We start from the raw sequence: 17,914 nt of genomic DNA on the forward strand, positions 1-17,914 counted from the left end.
ACAGGGATACTTCACGCATTGCGCAACGCGTGAAGTATCCCTGTTAGGTTTGTAGGCGCCAATGCGCGTTCCGCGCTCTCTACCCGCCCGCCGCGCCGCGCCGCAGCGTGCCACGGCGTCTGAAGCAACTATTTCACACCAGAGGTATTGCACAGTGTCATAAGAAATTGAGGGCGCTCCAAAATATTAGGAATGGCAGGCATCCTTCAAAAGTACGGAGCTTTCCTCGCAAACTAAATCAAAATATTACGGCACAAAAAGAGAGCGGTAGTCCAAAAACTAACTAAGTCCTATTATACGTATTTAGTAACGTTTAGCATAAACTTTATCGGCTGGCTGTTGCTTAATCGCCATCGGCTATAAAAGGCTATAAGAAATTGTACAGCCGGCTACAGAAGCTATTGGAAATCTTACAGCCGCGGCTTTAGGTCTGTAGCATTTTGAAACACACATTCTACTGCCAATTTTTACCAGGGTGCTTTTCCGTGTGAGCGGGAAATTCAATTCTCGTGACCAATGCTAAATAAAAACATTGTGATATTGGTTTAATATCAGTTATCTGCGTTGCGCGAATCGTATGTTACGAGAAATTTTATAGAGGTAACAATTATAAAAATGCTTGAATCCGTACCTTGTCTGAGGTTCCACTCTGCCGCAATTGCGAAGAGGGCAGTAGGTAAGTGTCAAATTCTCGGAATCGAGTTTCCTTCTAAATTCGTCTAATATCTTTTGAATAAAATCACTGAAATAGGTAAAACAGCAATCTATATTGTATAAAGACGAGACATATGAGAGAGCCGTATAGGTGCGCAAAAAAGTATGTAGTTTGAGGCAAGACAGCAGTAAGTGACAATATTCCTCCAGAGAGCCAATGAAAACAGTGCTTTCAAGTAGAGTGCCGCCCTCTTCTGCCAATTTTTAACCTGAAAATGTGCATATTGTGTGTCCAAAACGCAACCACGAAGGTATGCAGACGATAGCACTTAAGGCTGTCTTGCCTAACAATAACCTAGCATGAAGATGAAAAATACCCTTTTGTAATTGAAACAAAATCAGTCGATTTTTAATCATCCAAACGATTTCTAGGAGTCTTTCGGACGATTAGTGATAATTTGAGAAAGAACGGAGGCTGCTTTCAATAAAAATTTTCCGGTAAGATGCGCTCCTGAGCCCGTATACTCAAAACTTCATTTTTGCACTTACTGCTCTCTTCGCTATCACGCAGAGGCGTAGAAAGAGGGGGGCCAGGGGGGCCTGGCCCCCCCAGAATTGGAAATAGTATCATCTGCCCCCCCCCCAGAAATTCTGGATGGTGCAAAATCACCTTCTTCAACGGTAAGTCTCTGTCGCCGTGGCCCGTGAGAGGATGCCTATAAATAGAATAACCTGTTGAATGCAACAATTTCAATCTATTTTAACCTTAAAATGCATAAAACTGGGTGATTTTTAGACAGAAATTGAAGGAAAATTAGCACCACAATATGTGCCTCGAGATGCGCTCAAATAGAGTTAAAATTTCAAAAAAAATTCGGCGGAGGCCCCCCGGACCCCCCACTGAGCTGGGGGGGGTATTTAGGGGCGTAGCTAGGAAATTTCTCTGGGGGGGGCATGGGACCACCTCTCGTGGTGAAGAGAGCGGGGGGGGGTGAGGAACGGAGGATCCCGTTTTTCTGGGGGGGGGCACGAGATTTCTGGGGGGGGCAGCCCCCCCAGGACCCCCCTAGCTACGCCCATGGGGGTATTCCATACCCCCCAGACCCTTCCCTGGTGGGGGCCAGGCCCCCTAGCAAGATGACCTAGCTAAGCCTATGCTATCACGGCAGCAATATCTAACGCTTCTTAAGATTCTGGGCTCATGGCGGGAAGTTGGATCCGAGGGACGGGCGTCCTGGTGATCCGGGGGCTGGGCTTCCGGACAGGAGTGGTCGTGGGGCCTGGGCCGAGACCCTGGAGACTTGCATTCCGTTTGTGGAGGATCCGAATTCGTCGTTTTGTCTGCTGGACGCTGCGATTGATCTTAAATTGGCTAGCGCGCAGAGCCTCCAGTTTCCTTTGGCGGGCCTCCATCTTCTTGAGGTTGGCAGCGTAGTTCTCCTGCAATGCCGGGTAGGCTGACAGGTCGATCCGCTTCGTCGAGACATCCTGCTTCAGCATTCGGACTCGCTCCCGTTTGAGCTCCTCCAGTCTCTCGGATTCCTGTGGACATACCGAGAAAACTTAAAGCGCAACTTCGGGACCAAGAGAATTTACAGGGTGATCCAATGTTCAACCGCCTGGCTGCCGGAGCGTGTGCTGTGGGTCAAAATCAGAGTTTTTCCTTCCGTGCAATGTATCCCAAGAGTGCTTTGAAAGAGGGCTACAGCCTTCCTCAAAGTTCTGGGAAATAAATAATTGTTCCTGCATTTTGGCAACGGTCGGTAATGCACCGAATCTCAATACGCTGAATTTACCGGTGACATCAGAAGAATCAAAATCTCAGTTAAATAAGTGGTTTCAGGGAGGTTTGAAATTTAAAAAGGCCAAAATCTTGGTTTTTTGACGTATGAAGTAATATTCCGCAGACCCCCCCCCCTTCCCCGAAACCCAAGTTTTAACTTTGAACTAATGAGCTAATGAGCTAATGAATTCAGCGTATCAAATTGTAGGTGCACACCAATTTTCATGGCATTTGGTATATCACCGTTGCCGTCAGGGAAAAGCGATTTATTTCCCACAACTTTAAGGGAATAAGGGCTATAACCCCTCAAATAGCACTTTTGGGACAAACTTCATCCACGGAAATGACTTATTTTGACGTATTGAACACGCTCCTACAGTTTGACGGTTTAACCTTGAATCACCCTGAGTTTTCGCTTTAAGTGCCTCAACAGGGAAAATGATGTCATTTGCATTTCTTCAGAGCATAAAGGTTGTGTCGTTTTCCGATTGGTCTGCGAGTTTCGCTCCAATTGCTTTCATCGCTATGCTAACCTCCTATGAGTAGAGTACCTGTATACATGGCCGGATTCACCTACTTGCCGCCCATGGGCCGCCTGTATTTTGCCGCCCCTCTCATTCGTTTTGAAACTCGATAAAAACCATCAAATGAACGTGTCAGCGGGGGAGGGGTGCATAAGACGCATTTACTCGTGTTGAACACATTTTTTGTGAAAGCCCTGTCAACACTACTAGCAAAAGTTCACGGAACTTTGCGCGAAAGTTAAGTTCCGTAAACCTATCTCTGTGTGGACAAGGCCTTCCATTCATGAGAAATGGACGAAAAAATTATGAAAGAACAAACATAAATGTGGATCAATAATTGAAACTTCCGCCGCCGCGCCGCGCAGACCGCACCGTGTTTGGCGCAATGCGTGAAGTATTCGGACAGTCTTGTAGGCGCTATACGTTTCACGCTGACCGCACTGTGTTTGGCGCAGCGCGTGAAGTATTCATGCATTCTTGTAGGCGCTATATCCGTTTCACGCTGACCGCAGTGACCGCACTATGTTTGATGCAATGCGTGAAGTATTCGTGCAGTTTTGTAGGCGCTAATATGTGTTACATGCCGATTGCCGCGCCGAGGGCTTCTCCTTTTCATCTCAAGTCCTCATTATCATTTCTCTCTAGGTCGCGCCGTTCCAGGCCAAATTGCGTGTTTGGTCTCTCTCTTAACTCGACTTATTGAAGGTGCTGTCTCTTGTATCACTAAGAGACGACAAAATTAGAAATTACTATACTCTCAGGAAATGAGAGATTATGTCGCCTTTTCTCGTTTGTAATTTTGTTTTTATAAATCCGATTTTTTTTATACCTACACTTTAAAAAATTGCAAATTTTTGCCGCCCCTTAGATTTGCCGCCACGACCCATGTGGCCACCCCCTTAATCCGGCCCTGCCTGTATGTAGCGAGAGTGGACAGTCCACTTCATGCCGGAAGATTTAGGACTCATAAGGGCAGCCAACCTTCTAACATCGAATTTTTTTTTTGGAAAATACCATCAATGAGACAAAGTACCCGCAACTCGAAGAATCATTAAGCGCATTTTCACAAATATCACTGAAATGGGGAACTCAGGGAGACGATCATTAGCGGGCCTCCTAAGAACTTTTGAACCTTTAAACTGTTTCGTCCTCAAAGGCGCTCGGTCATTTGCAGAGTCATATGACCTGCGTTTAGCAGAAATGAACCAAGCCACGTCAGCTATTGCCAAATTTAACTGGGCAATTTAATTTTCTAAAAGAGAACGTTTGTGAGAGCTCCTTTAAAATTTTTTCCTTAAAACTTTAAGGAATTTGCTTCTCGCTGTGCAGAAAATTCACTGAAATTTGAACACGAATCCGCACAACCGTTGTCAAATAAAAAATTTAAGTGCCCAACACTGAAAAAAAAGGCGTTTGGCTCGAGCATAAAGATTCTTGAATTTGCCGCCAAGAATTTTTTTCATCTTGATTTAAGCTGAATTTTTCTTGATGCAAGGAAAGTAAGGCTTGGTTTAAGCAAAAAATTATTTTATATTAAGCAGCAAAATTCTTGATTTAAGAAAAAATACTTCTTGGCGGCAAATTTAAGATTCTTTTTTTTTCAGTGAATTAAATTTGGCAATAGCTGATATGACTTGGTTTCTGCGGTCCAAATTGCCTGGGAAGTTCGAAGTTTCCGGAGACTAAGATGGGTGGAAGATCGCACCTAAAATATTCCCTCTCTCAATAGATTCGGACCAGCTTTTCGCCCGAAGTTGGAACACTGGAACGACCCTAAAGAGCACCGCAACTGTGGCTGGGGGAGAACGACACTCTCAATTATATGACCGTAAATCAAACTGAGACGTGAGCGGCTACGGGGTGTGAGGCACAGGGTAGTCGCCTGTCAGGGTAGACGAATCAAGATCCGAAGCCGGCGACTCATTTGCCAGGGGATGACACCGGTGACGCGGCCAGATTATCAAGGACACTTTTTGTATAAGTTATCATGAATACAAGTACGCTCATTTCATAGTTGCCTAGTTTTCCCATAAATGTTATTGTCGACCAATGGGAGCGTTCATAAATAATTAGGAATGCATTTTTTTGGCATTTTGACACCCCTTTTCCCTGGAGTACCTGTATAGCGAGAGTATAGACAGATGTGAAACTCCGAAAATCCATCAGGCCTTCACCGATGCCTCCGCGAAAAAAGTTAGGGCCTAGAAAAGCAGCCAACCTATGAATTTCAATTATCCAGAGCGATTTACTATAATACAATTGTTACGAACCATCGTTTATAACGCACGTATTTGACTTACTTTTTGCATAAATTTACTCATTAGTGCGGAAGAACGCTCATTTATGTACATTCTCAGCCATCTTGGTCAGAATTGGAATCTGCAGACTGGCAGTGAAATTTTGGGTGTTAGAAGTTGGTTAGAAGAGTGGCTGCACTTTTGGGTCCTAAGCCCTCCATGAAGCGATTTGTCCATACTCTCGCTATGTAGGTACTCTACTTTTCCCCTTGTATCACTTCGCAACGCAAATCCGAACTCCTCTGCTTACGCATCGCTCATTACGCATGCCCCCCCCCCCCCTTAAGATCCCGAAAATCGTGGGAAACTGTTAATTTACAAACGCTCCCAAAGAAATAAGTGCAATGAAAATATTGAAAGAATTTCGCAAATTATTCATGCAGTAAATTTGCAATTTTTACCCCCTTTAAACTGCAATATTTTTACATATAAATGTCAGTTTAGAACAATGGATAAACTGACTTTCATGTGTAAAATTCGTAGGCAATTTGTAATGCAAGAAAAAATTGCGAGGCATTTTGCAAGTTTACTACAATACGTTTCAATAGGAAGAAACCCCTACAATCAATGAACAGGCAACATACACAACACGCTGATACAATAGCCATACCATGACTGAACCACGAATGGACTTACACATTATTGCAACTTGGAGAGCGCATGCTTGGATTAATCAGGTATGGACCTACGCAATTACCTAAAAGTGCCAATTTTTATCACCATATAACGAATTATTTCACGATTTTCTGCCACTTAAGCCCTGGATATTGTGTGAAATTGTATGGAACTTTCTTTCTCAAACTAGGATTTCTAAGCCAATGATGAGGCCGTCCCAAATAATGGCCGACAATGAACCCAATTTTACCCTCCAGGCTCCTCTAATCTGATTATTGCACATGGTTGCGTCAATGTTACGGTGTTTCATATAATATCACTTGGTGATATTGCTTTAAATATTTTCAGCCAAAATTGCAGGAACATTCTTTTATAATATGCTTCGATTTTTATTTCGAAAGCACAATATTGCAGAAATATTGCTTGAAGATTATGACCGACCAATATTACCTGGCTATTACCTGTGCCCGCGCAATATTGCCCCCTACCCCTTTGCAAGATGAGGTGTTTGTGTATTATGACATTTATGACTCAACTTTTATTTTTTTCGGGGATTAAAAGTATTTGCTGGTGAACATCTTGGGCGGTAAATGTCGTTGCAAGGGACGTAGTTAAATTTACCTCTGTTGATAGTTGTTGCGTTCTTGAGAAGATTAGCCGGGCCTTGGACAAAGCCGCCTGGACACAGGTCACTCTGGCCTCAAGCCGCCGCTCTGATTCCTGGCTCTCACTCAGTTTCAGCTCAGCTTTTCTCAAATCTTCCTCCCTGCAAGAAATCCAATGTCGAAACAAGAGCTGAGTGAGACAATGCAATTTGCGAACGCAGCTACATGAGAATTGGACGAACATAAGTGCCAGACGGAACTGTGGACGATTTGGAAAGATGGAGCGTGCTTAAGAGCTATGTAAGGAACAGTGTAAAAGTGGGCGTGATTCCCTTTGAGGAGATTGAAAAGCGGGATTTTAAATTCTGTCAAACGGAACTTTGTGCAAACTGAATGCGGCACTCATGAACCGTGGGCATGCGACAAGTGCGTTATGGACAGGGCTCATGAGTTAAAGAGCCCCACCACTGATCTCCTTATCGTCACTGAGCTCGGTCGTCGCCGCTGACGTCACTGGCGCTTGCTTTATAATTCCCATTCATTCTTACGGCCATTGACTAACGAGCATATCCCTTCTTTCCCACCTGTCTCTAGTTCCGTTTGGCAGAAATACGTCCAATTCAACGACTGAGCCGGTGAATCATTTAAAATACGTAAAACTTTCACAGGATGCCACAACAAGAAAGGTCGCCAGTAATGCCGTTAAATCAAAAATAGATTTTGCCACCCTATAAAATTTCCAAGATTCAGGCTCGGACCGGTCATAAGGTCAATATGCTGTCGGCAGATACGCCCCTTTTGGCACGCTAAAGACGCCCCCCTGTGTCAGACGGCAAAATGGGAGGAGAAAAAAATTATGATCGAGAAAAAATGCGGAAAATGTATAATGGACGGGACAAGCGAATGGTCCTTACTTAAAACTTAAAAAGAGTGCTGTGCGGATAAACTAGGAAAATTTTAACAAATCTAGGTGATCGTTCTTAATATCGATGATTTGAACCTTCTAAGAATATCCAAACTATGTAGAATTCTTAAGATGTTTACATGAATATCAGTGGGATTAACCCCCAAATACCAAAGACTTTTTTTACACGCACAGTCCCAAGTCGGGCCAAACTGACCCGTATTTAAATAGATTGATTTTAATGGTTTTTGAGGATGTTGTTTGTATGTTTTCAAGGGAAAGAAATACTTTTCTGTGAAATTTTCACCCTGTTTTTAACATACAGGCGCTTTATAATCCCCCTCGCCCCGCCTTATAAGCCATGTGTAACTCCCTCAATAGAGATAGTCAATCAATTTTCAGTCGTGTGCCCTTAGAGCGCTTGGAAGACCTCCAAACATACTTTTTTCTTTTTGAAATAAATATTGATTTTGACATACCTTAGCATATTTTGAGCAAACTTAACCTCAACTTATCTCAAATTTAAAAAATAATAGTCATTTAAACGCGATACAACTATATTCGCGCTAGATGGATGTCCATATTGCATAAAAAAAATTTAAGGTGCGCGATGGTGTGAGTCCCCGAACTGTGAACTCGCAATGCTCTGCCTTACGCTGCTAGTGAGATTTGAGAGCAGTTAAAAAAGGCTGCATTACGTCTTCCGTATTTTCGGCTGTGTTGCCCACGCAGCCCAGGAAACACCACTACAAATGAAACAAATGAAACGATAGGGCAAGGAACAGAACGCGCGTTGACAACGGCGCGGCGCAGAGATACAACTATTCGTGCTTGATGGATGTCCGTGCTGCATCTGCAAAATTGAAGGCGCGATGGCGCGATGGCGCAAGGCGTACACTCGCAAATGCTCCGTAGCTCCACTCTATGCTGCCAATGATGTGTTGCCCAGATTCGCGAGAAAAGTGTAAAAAGAAGTTCGATTGCGTCTCTCCTATCTTCGGCTGTGTTACTTACGTAACCCTTGAAGCATCACTACGAATGAGACAAACGGAAACAAACATAGGCAACACAGAAATAGAGCATAGGAAAAGACGCGCATTGATGACGGCGCTGAGATACAACTATTCGTGCTTGATGGATGTCCGTATTGCATCTGCAAAATTGAAGGCGCGATGGCGCGAGGCGTGAACTTGCGATGCCCCGCTGTTTCCTGCCAACCAGGTGTCACTCAGGGGGAAAAGTTTAAAAAAAAAGGCCCGAATACGTCTCTCCTGTCTTCAGCTTGTTGATACTCGATGTTTTCCTTATTTTCAGGTTCATGTCTGATTCTGTTTTAGGATGGAATTGCAGACCCTCATCTACAGCTCGTGAGAATTGGCCCTACATACTCCGCGGGGCACGTTTTTTTAGCAAGCCTCGGGTCGATTTGACCATGCTCAGGGGCAACTAAAGGTCGATGAAAATAGCATTAAAATGACTGCACCTTGCTCGGAGATACTCAGGATTTAGTTTTAAATTTAATCGCATTTCATAGTTCGGAAAATTGCCTTTGGCTATCGATAGGATATAGTCCCTAGATTGGCCACTCTATAGATTATCCCACGAAGGGACTGCAAAGACGACCTTAGAGGGTAGGGTCGCCCAGGAGGCGTACAAGTTACTTCGACGATGTTCTTCATCAAATTTTTTAGCTCACCTGTCCTCAATTTTTCTATCGAGAGATTGATGGTCTATCTGGAGCTGTTGGAAGTCCTGGATTCTTAGGCCACTGTCTACGTGTTCCATCTCTGTTAGTTGCCGTTTTTTCTTCACGACCAAATTTTTCATATTAATGTATTCCAGCCGGGCTTCTCTCAAATCCTTCATTTTAGAATTTTGTTCGCTGATCATCGCTTCAATAGTCTGTAAAAGTGAGAAAATCGTAAAAAAACTAGAAATTAAATCTGCTAATGCACACGTGTATATGCTTTTTACTCTGTTTGCTACGCCATTATTTATGGGTCCTAAAAGTTTCATGACGCTTAAGATGGAGGAGCCAATCAAAAACAGTAGCCTCGTGGCGATTACTCTCCTTATCAAGTTACCTCACTTGCCTCCTCCTTCATACGACCCTGAAAGACTGGCTTACCTCTTCTTCAGGTACTTTTGAGAAGTTTTTGTTCAACTCGAGGAAGTTAATTATTTGGACTCCCGCCCCTTTAGAAGTAGTGGGTTTAATTAAGGATTTGACTGTCAACTCCAATACTTTTTTTACCAGATACCTGCTTACCCTAAGGGGTACTTGTATACGGGAGAGTATCGCCATCTCTGTGCCGCTCTCTGATTGGTTCATCAGTTTTAGGCTATCATGGAGCTCCAATGTTGGCCCAATGTAAACAAACCCGACCCTGAGGAACACGTATTATCGGCTGAGAAATGAATAATAATCACACTCAAAGCTTAATTTCCAGCAAAAATATTCATCAATGTTCGACCCGAACTCAATTCAGAAGTTGGATATAAAAGAATTTCTATCATACCCAAAATAAAGTCTAGAACTTTGTACAACTTTTTCGCTATCTTGTTGGTTTACATTGGCCCAAAGTAGGAGCGGAGGGGCTGGGGCACGGAAAAAATGACTGTGCGCGGATAACCATCTTGGTTTTGTTAATTAAAAGTTGGTGCCGTATACATGAAAAAATTGATAGAATAACCAACGGCATTGTATTCTCCACAACGTCTTTAGGGAAATCAATCATTTTCAATTAGTTGCTACTAGCTATTACAAATCTGTTCACCGAGACAAAATTGATGGTAAACTGCTCCATCAAGTTGACTCATTGCACCAAAGAGTGCGCTTGCACTTCACCTATCGTGTTTTTGGTTAATGCTACTCCGTTAAGAAGGCTCATTGAGCTACAGAATGTGTTAGTGCAAATTATAAACTTGTTGATTATGAAGCAGGTCACCATCTCAGATAACTCAATTAAAGTATTTTGTTAGTAGTCTGTCCCGTCAATTTTTTACGCTTTACCAACATTGAGTCACCAAAGAAAGCAATCAGATATGGGCTGATTAGGGAAAGTATGTTGATAAATTTTCAAGAATTCATATTCAACCCACCTTGTGTGACTGATAAGCGTGTAATAATATGTTCGTGGAGCGTACTCCTTTTCCCGTCCCTGGCTCGGGCGACGGTAAAGTCGCCGCAAAACTATATGACTTCGAGCAATTAATTATTCTTGACTCTGCTCGGTTTTAATGATAATTAAAGGGCATTTATTACAACAATTCAGAAACTCGGACGATGTTAAATTTTTCACTGATATAAAAAAAAAAAAACGGATTAAAACGAACTAAAATATTCATCGAAACCAAAAAGCATTTCATTCTAAAAGTAAAGTATACCTCATATCGTAATTTTTGAGGGGAAAAATAAAACTAACACTGATAGGAGGTAAAAATAGGGCCATTGATTGTGAAGTGGGCCAGGGGGTTGGACCGCGTAGCGGTCAGGGGGCATACCCCCCTAGTATTTGACTATTTGCCTAGGCATTTGACAAAATGCCTAATTTTACTATTTGCCTGCGACATATCGATTGCAGTGTTTGAAAATTTCTTTCCTCCCCCTCCATCCCCTTGGCACCAAGTTTTACGAAAATCCGACGAGCAGGAACCGAGATAGCGTTTTAGGCCACGCCCGCCACCTTGGTTTTTCGAAATTAGACTAAAAATTCGAATTTAATCGATGGAATGGGAGCCGATGTATCAATTAAGGCTACGTCCGCCGTCTTAAATTTTCAAATTCAGAAAATTCAACTTGAAACGCATTATACCCAAAATCTAAGCTCAGATTCGGCTTCCTCGTGAAAAATCGATGCTATTTCATGTATCATATGTTACCATAGCATAAAGAAAAGAGGGTAATCGTAGGCGTAAAGATTCTATCAAAGCCGGCCGGTATGCGGAAGTAGGCACAGAATCCAAACGTTTGAGCTACGCCGCCAGGCGCCAGCCCCAAGCATTTGGTTCGTCCGTTTCCGAGAAAACAAACTTCTTCTTACTCATCAGCTGACCCACTCCGAATCACCCATGTTGCCACGTCGAACTGATATGGTAGAATCTACACGCCTACGTGAATCTCTTTCCTTCATGATATGGTGACATATGATACATGAAATTGCATCGATGTTTCACGAGGAAGCCGAATCTGAGCTTAGATTTCGGATATTATGCGTTTTAAGTCAAATTTTCTTTTATCTATTTTAAATCACTCAGGAAAATTTGCGGAAACTCATTAGAATAACAGTGTGTATTCTTTTAAAAACATTGATCAGAAATAAAACATGGACGGTATTTGAATCCATTAATCTCCGAGATAACTTGAACACGGTGTTGTTCTAATGTACGACTTTTTACGTATGTTGTTTTCTTCCACATTGGTTGTCGGCAGCGTAGTGGCCAAAGTCCCCTGGTACTAATAATAGTTTTCAAAATCAATTTTTTTCTACATTCAAAATTCCAAGGAAATGGCAGAAATTTATCAATTATTACTAATGTTTTAACAATGTTTCATGTCAATTGTATGCTGTCGTTAAGCTAAACATCCCAGGTTTACCAGTAGGCTAGGCATGCACTATATTTAACACCATGTCAAGGCTTTAGTACTTTAGAGGGGTAATTTTTTTATTTTCTATTCTACATAATCTCACTTGTTCAAGTAAGTAGCCTGGGCTTATTTGTCCAATGCTAGAAGCACTTTAGCCAATCATAAAAATAATCCTTGTTTGAAAATTTTGAATTGACTCTCGACATGAAAAGAAAAAAAAATAGATAAATAAAATGCTGTTATAAATAACAACGAAGGGATGTTTAATGAAGTAAAAAAATTAGAATGAAGTGACTGAATTCTTTAAAGTAAAATATAAAAAATTGCAAGAAATAAAATAAAGTAAGTAACGGTAAAATACAGGGAAGAAATAAAGAATAAATAATCAAAGAAAAATAATATTAAGAAAAGAAAAAACAATGAAGTAAAACATTAAAATTAAGTAAAGAAAGAAAGGAAAACAAATTAAAATAAAGTAAATAAATAATAAGAAATAATCAAAGAAAAATTATATTACGTAAAGAAAAAAAATAAAGTAAAAAATTTAAAATGAAGTAACGAAATAAAATAAAGTAAAAAACTGAAATAACGTTAAAAAATAAAATGAAATACAAAAATTAGAAAAATGAATGAACCAATCTAAGTATGTAGATTGAATATCCTGGTTTCCCGTTCAAATCGAAGCTATGTACAGGTTTTTCGGTCAAGATTCTCATCACACTGTACAGCTCAATCGTTAGGGTCTTCGGCTAGGGTATGATAGGTCCCAGGTTCAATTCCCGCGGCAGGCAAAAAAATTCGATAGGTCGGATACGACTACAGCACCTCACAATAAGTACTGTAGACTCATTTTACTCGATTTCGAAATTTATTTACGCGATTAACCCTTTTCCACTATCCCTTGGCTGCGAACCCCGACATTGCACACCTTTGTATTCAATTTTTTTAGCTGTACGTTTCACAAGAAAATACTCCTCTTTATGGCTAAAAACACAAAATATTAGGTTCTCCTTGCTTTCATGATTGATACACTAAACATCCGGATGGGTCAGTTTACCATCTTTGAAGGTCTATCTCAGCAACGTTGTGCGGGACCGGGACGTCTACGGAGGACGGCGCGCCCGCCCAGCAGTGTTGGTGCGAATTACCATCTTTGTTGTCAACGCCTACCTGATCGCGGTTTGAGGTTTCTAACCATCATACATTTGTGTTCGTAGCAAAATTGTTCTCAGGGGTCGAATCTGGGAATCCAAGATGGTAAATGTCACCTACTATCTGGCTATAAGCACCAAAGATTTTTTTCCGTGGGTTTGTTTACAGTGGTCCAACTTTGGGGTTCCACGATTGCCGACCAATCAGAAAGCGGCACACTTTTTCTCTAGTATAAGGATTGAGATGGCAATACTCTCCCGTATACAGGTACTCTAATTCATTGGATCGGACCACAGCACCTTTATAGAGAAAGCATAGGCACCAGGTACCATCATGGAAGTCTCTGAGCGGATTACGAGCAGCTGTAACACAACTCAAAATTAAACGTGTACCTGGCAAAGTTACCAGGAATTGATTACCAATAAAAGTGGTATTCTTACCTGAAAAAACAGTAAAAATACCGGTTTTTAGGTAAGCTTACCAGTCTGTCTTGGTAAAATTATCAATAATTGGTGAAAAAAGTGAGATGGTAAAGGTACCAACGGACCTTGGTACAAACAAACGCCGAGAATTTTTTTTCAGTGTGTATCGTATAATGAAGTAAAAAATCTCGGCGAATTTGAATATTTAGTCAGATAAAAGGACTTAGTCTAGCCTATGCGCATAAGCGGAGAGTATCATTCTCAACCGAAAAATTGAAAAAATTCAAAGAAAAATTAATATACCTTACTAGTGAGTTGACGGGCAGTTTTCGGATGCAGGAGCCTTTTGCCAATGGAGGTTTGGAGTTTGGTGAGCTCTTGGTTGGCAGCACTGGCGACTGCTTCCCGCTCAGCCAACTCTCGCTCGAGGAGTGACATCTCCTCTTGGACGAGATGCTCCTCTTTCTCCACGCCTCTCTTGAGACCGAAGTACAGCTCCAGAGTCTCTTGGTACTTTTCCTGACAGTCCACGCCATCTCCCTTCCCGCTTGTCCACTCGTCCGTTGCTGAGACACCACCAATCTGAGCGCCATCCAAAAAGTATCTCCGGGTCAAACCTAAAGAAGCGTTCCGCTTAGAGCGTCCTAACTTAATTCTAAAATTTTAGGCGCCAGTTGACTTAGGAGCCCTGATTTTCTGGCGCCAAGCGAAACTAAAAATGTGTGTGTAAAAAGCAGGAGGGGGGGATGCCTGATAAAAAAGGTACCTGTATTACACTTTTAAGCCTGATAAAAAACCCTGATAAACTTGACTCGGAAGAAACCCCTCGATCCAAAATAATCAAGTTGAATTTTTAGTTTTTTGGAGGTCAAATTCGACGGTTTTAGAACTGCCCATATCGATGGTTAAACTGCAGAAATGCGTATCTCGGTTTGCGGCGTTGCGGATTTCCTATCATACTTTATTTTCTACGTAGAAAACCACTGAATGTCTTTTTTTGAAAATTTCAGTGATTTTTCTTCTCTTTATCAGGAATATTCTGTGAAACCTTCAAGCCATAATAGCGATTCGGTCTCTGTTTAAAAAAGAAAATAGTAGCGGAAATTTCAAAACACCGCAACCGATGTACGGATTTTTGCAGTTTTGCCGTTGACATGCGTCTCACGCCGACCAGCGACCGCTCTGCGTTTGGCGCAATGCTTGAAGTATTCCCGCAGTCTTGTAGGCGCTAATGCTTTTCGCGCCGACCGGCGCGGCGCGGCGACTGCACTGTGTTAACGGCGCAATGCGTGAAGTATCACTGCACTCTTGTAGGCGCTAATGCTTTTCGCGCCGACCGGCGACCGCACTGTGTTAACGGGGCAATGCGTGAAGTATCACTGCACTCTTGTAAGAGCTATTATGCATTTTGCGCCGACCGCTCTGTGTTTGGCGCGATGCGTGAAGTATACTCTACACTTCAAAGTCTTCAAGTATAATGATGATATGCATAAAATATCGATTCCGGTATCTCTCCTCCCTAAAAACTTTCCCTTTTACCCAGTTGCCTCATTGCGTAAATGACATTTAATCATAGGTAATTATAACCCCGTAAAAATGTTGTTTATTCAAGTTTTTTATTTTCATAATAAAGGAACCAAATAGAAAAAACAGTTCTCAAGTTCCTTCAAAATTGGCGAGAGTTCAAAATGGCCGCAGTAATCAGAACCAATATAACTACATCTACAGTTGTCTAATTTCTTACTCTCATTGTTTATTCCTTTACCAGAAAACTAAAAGCAATATTCTGATTGGATATTTTGTATTTTAATACTACGGCCAGACTGCAGGAGCGTGTTCTATGGGCCATGTAAGACTTTTTCGTTGTATTAAGTTTTTTTTCCAAAAGTGCCACCAGTCGGAGCTACGGCCCCCCAAAATTTCGGACAGTAAATCGTTTTTCCTGAATTTTAGCAACAGTTGTGAACCAAATCTCATGAAAATCTGTACTCCCCTGCACTTTCATGTCCTGCATTCATCATTGAACGTATTTATATCAAACGGAGCTATGTGCATTATGACGTGAGCCCTGTTATAAGCACATATTCTTATGGGTCTCATAGGGCTCATGTCTTAATGCACTTCGTTCCGTTTGACAGAAATACGTCCAATTAATCTAAAAAAAAATTCGAAATATCAATTTAAAGAGGGGGTTTTGGGGTGTTTCGGCTCCTGCAGTCTGGCCGTTTAACCCTCGATCATCCTACGTATGTGAAGGCATCTTTTTCTACTTCGCTCACCTTTTTTCGTTTGCAATGCGCGAAGAGTTTCTTCAGCAAGTAGACGTTTTTCCTCTTCAAGAGAGAGTGGGCTGCGACGAGACTGGAAAGCTGTTCGGCAGCCACCGCTGATCCGCTGAGATCTCTCGTCTGGACACCCTCCGCATCGGTCGACTCCTCCGAGGGGGATGCTGGCGGATCCGGGAGGGCTCCCGGGTGAAGGGGAGGTTTCGTCTCACCGTCATCCGTGTCGCACGGATTAGTATCCGAGTCTGTCTCTCTCTCAGCTGACATCAGTCCCGGCCTAGAGTTTTTCCATTTGCAATTATTTTATTTCATGCAAATTAAAAACGATCGAGATAATTCCAAAAATGCGACTATTTTCAATATTTTCGTTACAGAATATGTTACTTTGGCAGTTACACGTCTCAGATACGTACCGTGATGCCATACAGAAGGAGTGAGAATTAAAATGGTCTTGCCAAAAATATACGGATCCAGACTCTTCAAAAGGGGGGCGCAAGGGGGGTCCGGTGGGCCGTCCAGAAAATTTTGAAAATTTTAAAGCATCAAATGGAGTGAGTCGATTTCGTCATGAATAATTACCGTATCTAGCGTTCTCCCCTCCTCTCTTCCTCCTTTCCTTCTTTCTCTCTTCCTTATCTTTTTCTTCCTCCTTGTTTCAAGCGAACGGAAGAGTGGACGCCCTCTACGCCCCCCTGAATCTCCCACGTAGCGAAAAAATAAACGTAAATAAAATTAAATTAAAGTATACACTGATGTGGACACCCTTTTCCTTTTTTTTTTTCTTCGTTCGTAACATATTTTGAACAAACTAAACCTTAACTTTTCTTTTTTCAAGAAAAGAGACATCTCAACGCGCGTTGATAACAGCGCAGAAATAAAAATCGAGGGTGCTCGTGTTGCATCTGCAAAATTGAAGGCGCGATGGCACGATGGCGCGAGGCGTGAACTCGCAATGCCAATGCTTCATTACATGCTGCCATGAGGTGTCGCTGGCGGAGGAAAGTAAAGGAACGCAGCCCAATTGCGTGTCTCCTATCTTCGGCTGAGTTGACACTCGATTTTATTTTTGATTTTTTTTCAATTTGATGTCTAATTCTTTTTTCAGGGTGTACTTATAGACCTATATCTTAAGCTCATATGCACCGGCCCTGTAACTCGCCCATGAGAGATAAACGGGCCGATTAGACCCGGCTTAGGATTTCTAGGGGAAGTTGTCAAAAAGAATTACCTAATTTTCGATTGTTTTTCTTCTTCTTTATAAAATTGTGTGCCAAATTATTTTTCATTATGTATTTGTAGGCATATATCTCGAGCTCGTATTTCATCGGCCCCATACAACCCGTCGAACACATGGTTTTAGCAGTCAATTTGACCCGTCTTGGGCATCTAAGGAATTAAATACGCCAAACATAATTACAAATTACTGAATTGAGATGATAAAAACTCATCAAAGCGCATGCTGACACCTTTAAGAGAGAATTCAACATGAAACGTTTTCTAATTTGTACATTTAAACATTTTTCATCAAAGCCTCCTCCCTATTTGAAAAACTTCTGATCATGCCACATGCATTTTTTGGTCCCTTCCAGATTCCACAGTATTTTGCGAGTGATTTTGCTTGATAGTAGGTATTTTTTTTCATCTAAAAGGTCAAAAATCAATGATGAATTATTGTATGAACAAAATTAATTACCTAAGTGGTGACACTTTTCTAGAGAAACACTTGGAACAGCGGCGAGGATTCTACAGAGGCATCCTGTCCTCCAACTTTAGGAATCGCACTTTGTTAGATCTTCGCACGAACGCTCGATTTGATAAAGGATTGTATTCGCCATCGCTGACAGAGCTCGGCGCGAACCAAGGCGCATTGCGCTCGTGTGGACACATGCACTGTTGTCAATTCTCTAACATTCTGCCTTTTAGTCACACTGGAAAAAAAAAAACACATTGGATCAAGAGTCCAGACCCTTGAAAACATTGACAAGAAAAACTACGTACTCTTGATTCAATCGGATTTTTGCTTGAATCAAGACGAAATCCGCTTAAATTAAGAGGCTTGGTTCTTGATTTAAGCTAGATTCTGAT

At 41.9% G+C, this 17,914-nt stretch overlaps 1 protein-coding gene across 1 annotated transcript; it reads right to left on the reverse strand.

The window, feature by feature from the left end:
- Positions 1–1,692: 1,692 nt before the first annotated feature.
- Positions 1,693–17,688, reverse strand: LOC109032419 (cilia- and flagella-associated protein 184). Its single transcript, XM_019044537.2, has 6 exons — positions 17,523–17,688; positions 15,824–16,106; positions 13,848–14,126; positions 9,079–9,284; positions 6,495–6,639; positions 1,693–2,196 (listed from the first exon to the last, which is right to left on the reverse strand). Exons 2-6 carry the CDS (start codon positions 16,094–16,096, stop codon positions 1,840–1,842), a joined length of 1,260 nt encoding a protein of 419 aa, XP_018900082.2. The 5' UTR covers positions 16,097–16,106; positions 17,523–17,688; the 3' UTR covers positions 1,693–1,839.
- Positions 17,689–17,914: the final 226 nt, after the last annotated feature.

The sequence above is a fragment of the Bemisia tabaci genome, chromosome 2 (genome assembly GCF_918797505.1).
Source record: "Bemisia tabaci chromosome 2, PGI_BMITA_v3".
Classification (NCBI taxonomy): domain Eukaryota; kingdom Metazoa; phylum Arthropoda; class Insecta; order Hemiptera; family Aleyrodidae; genus Bemisia; species Bemisia tabaci.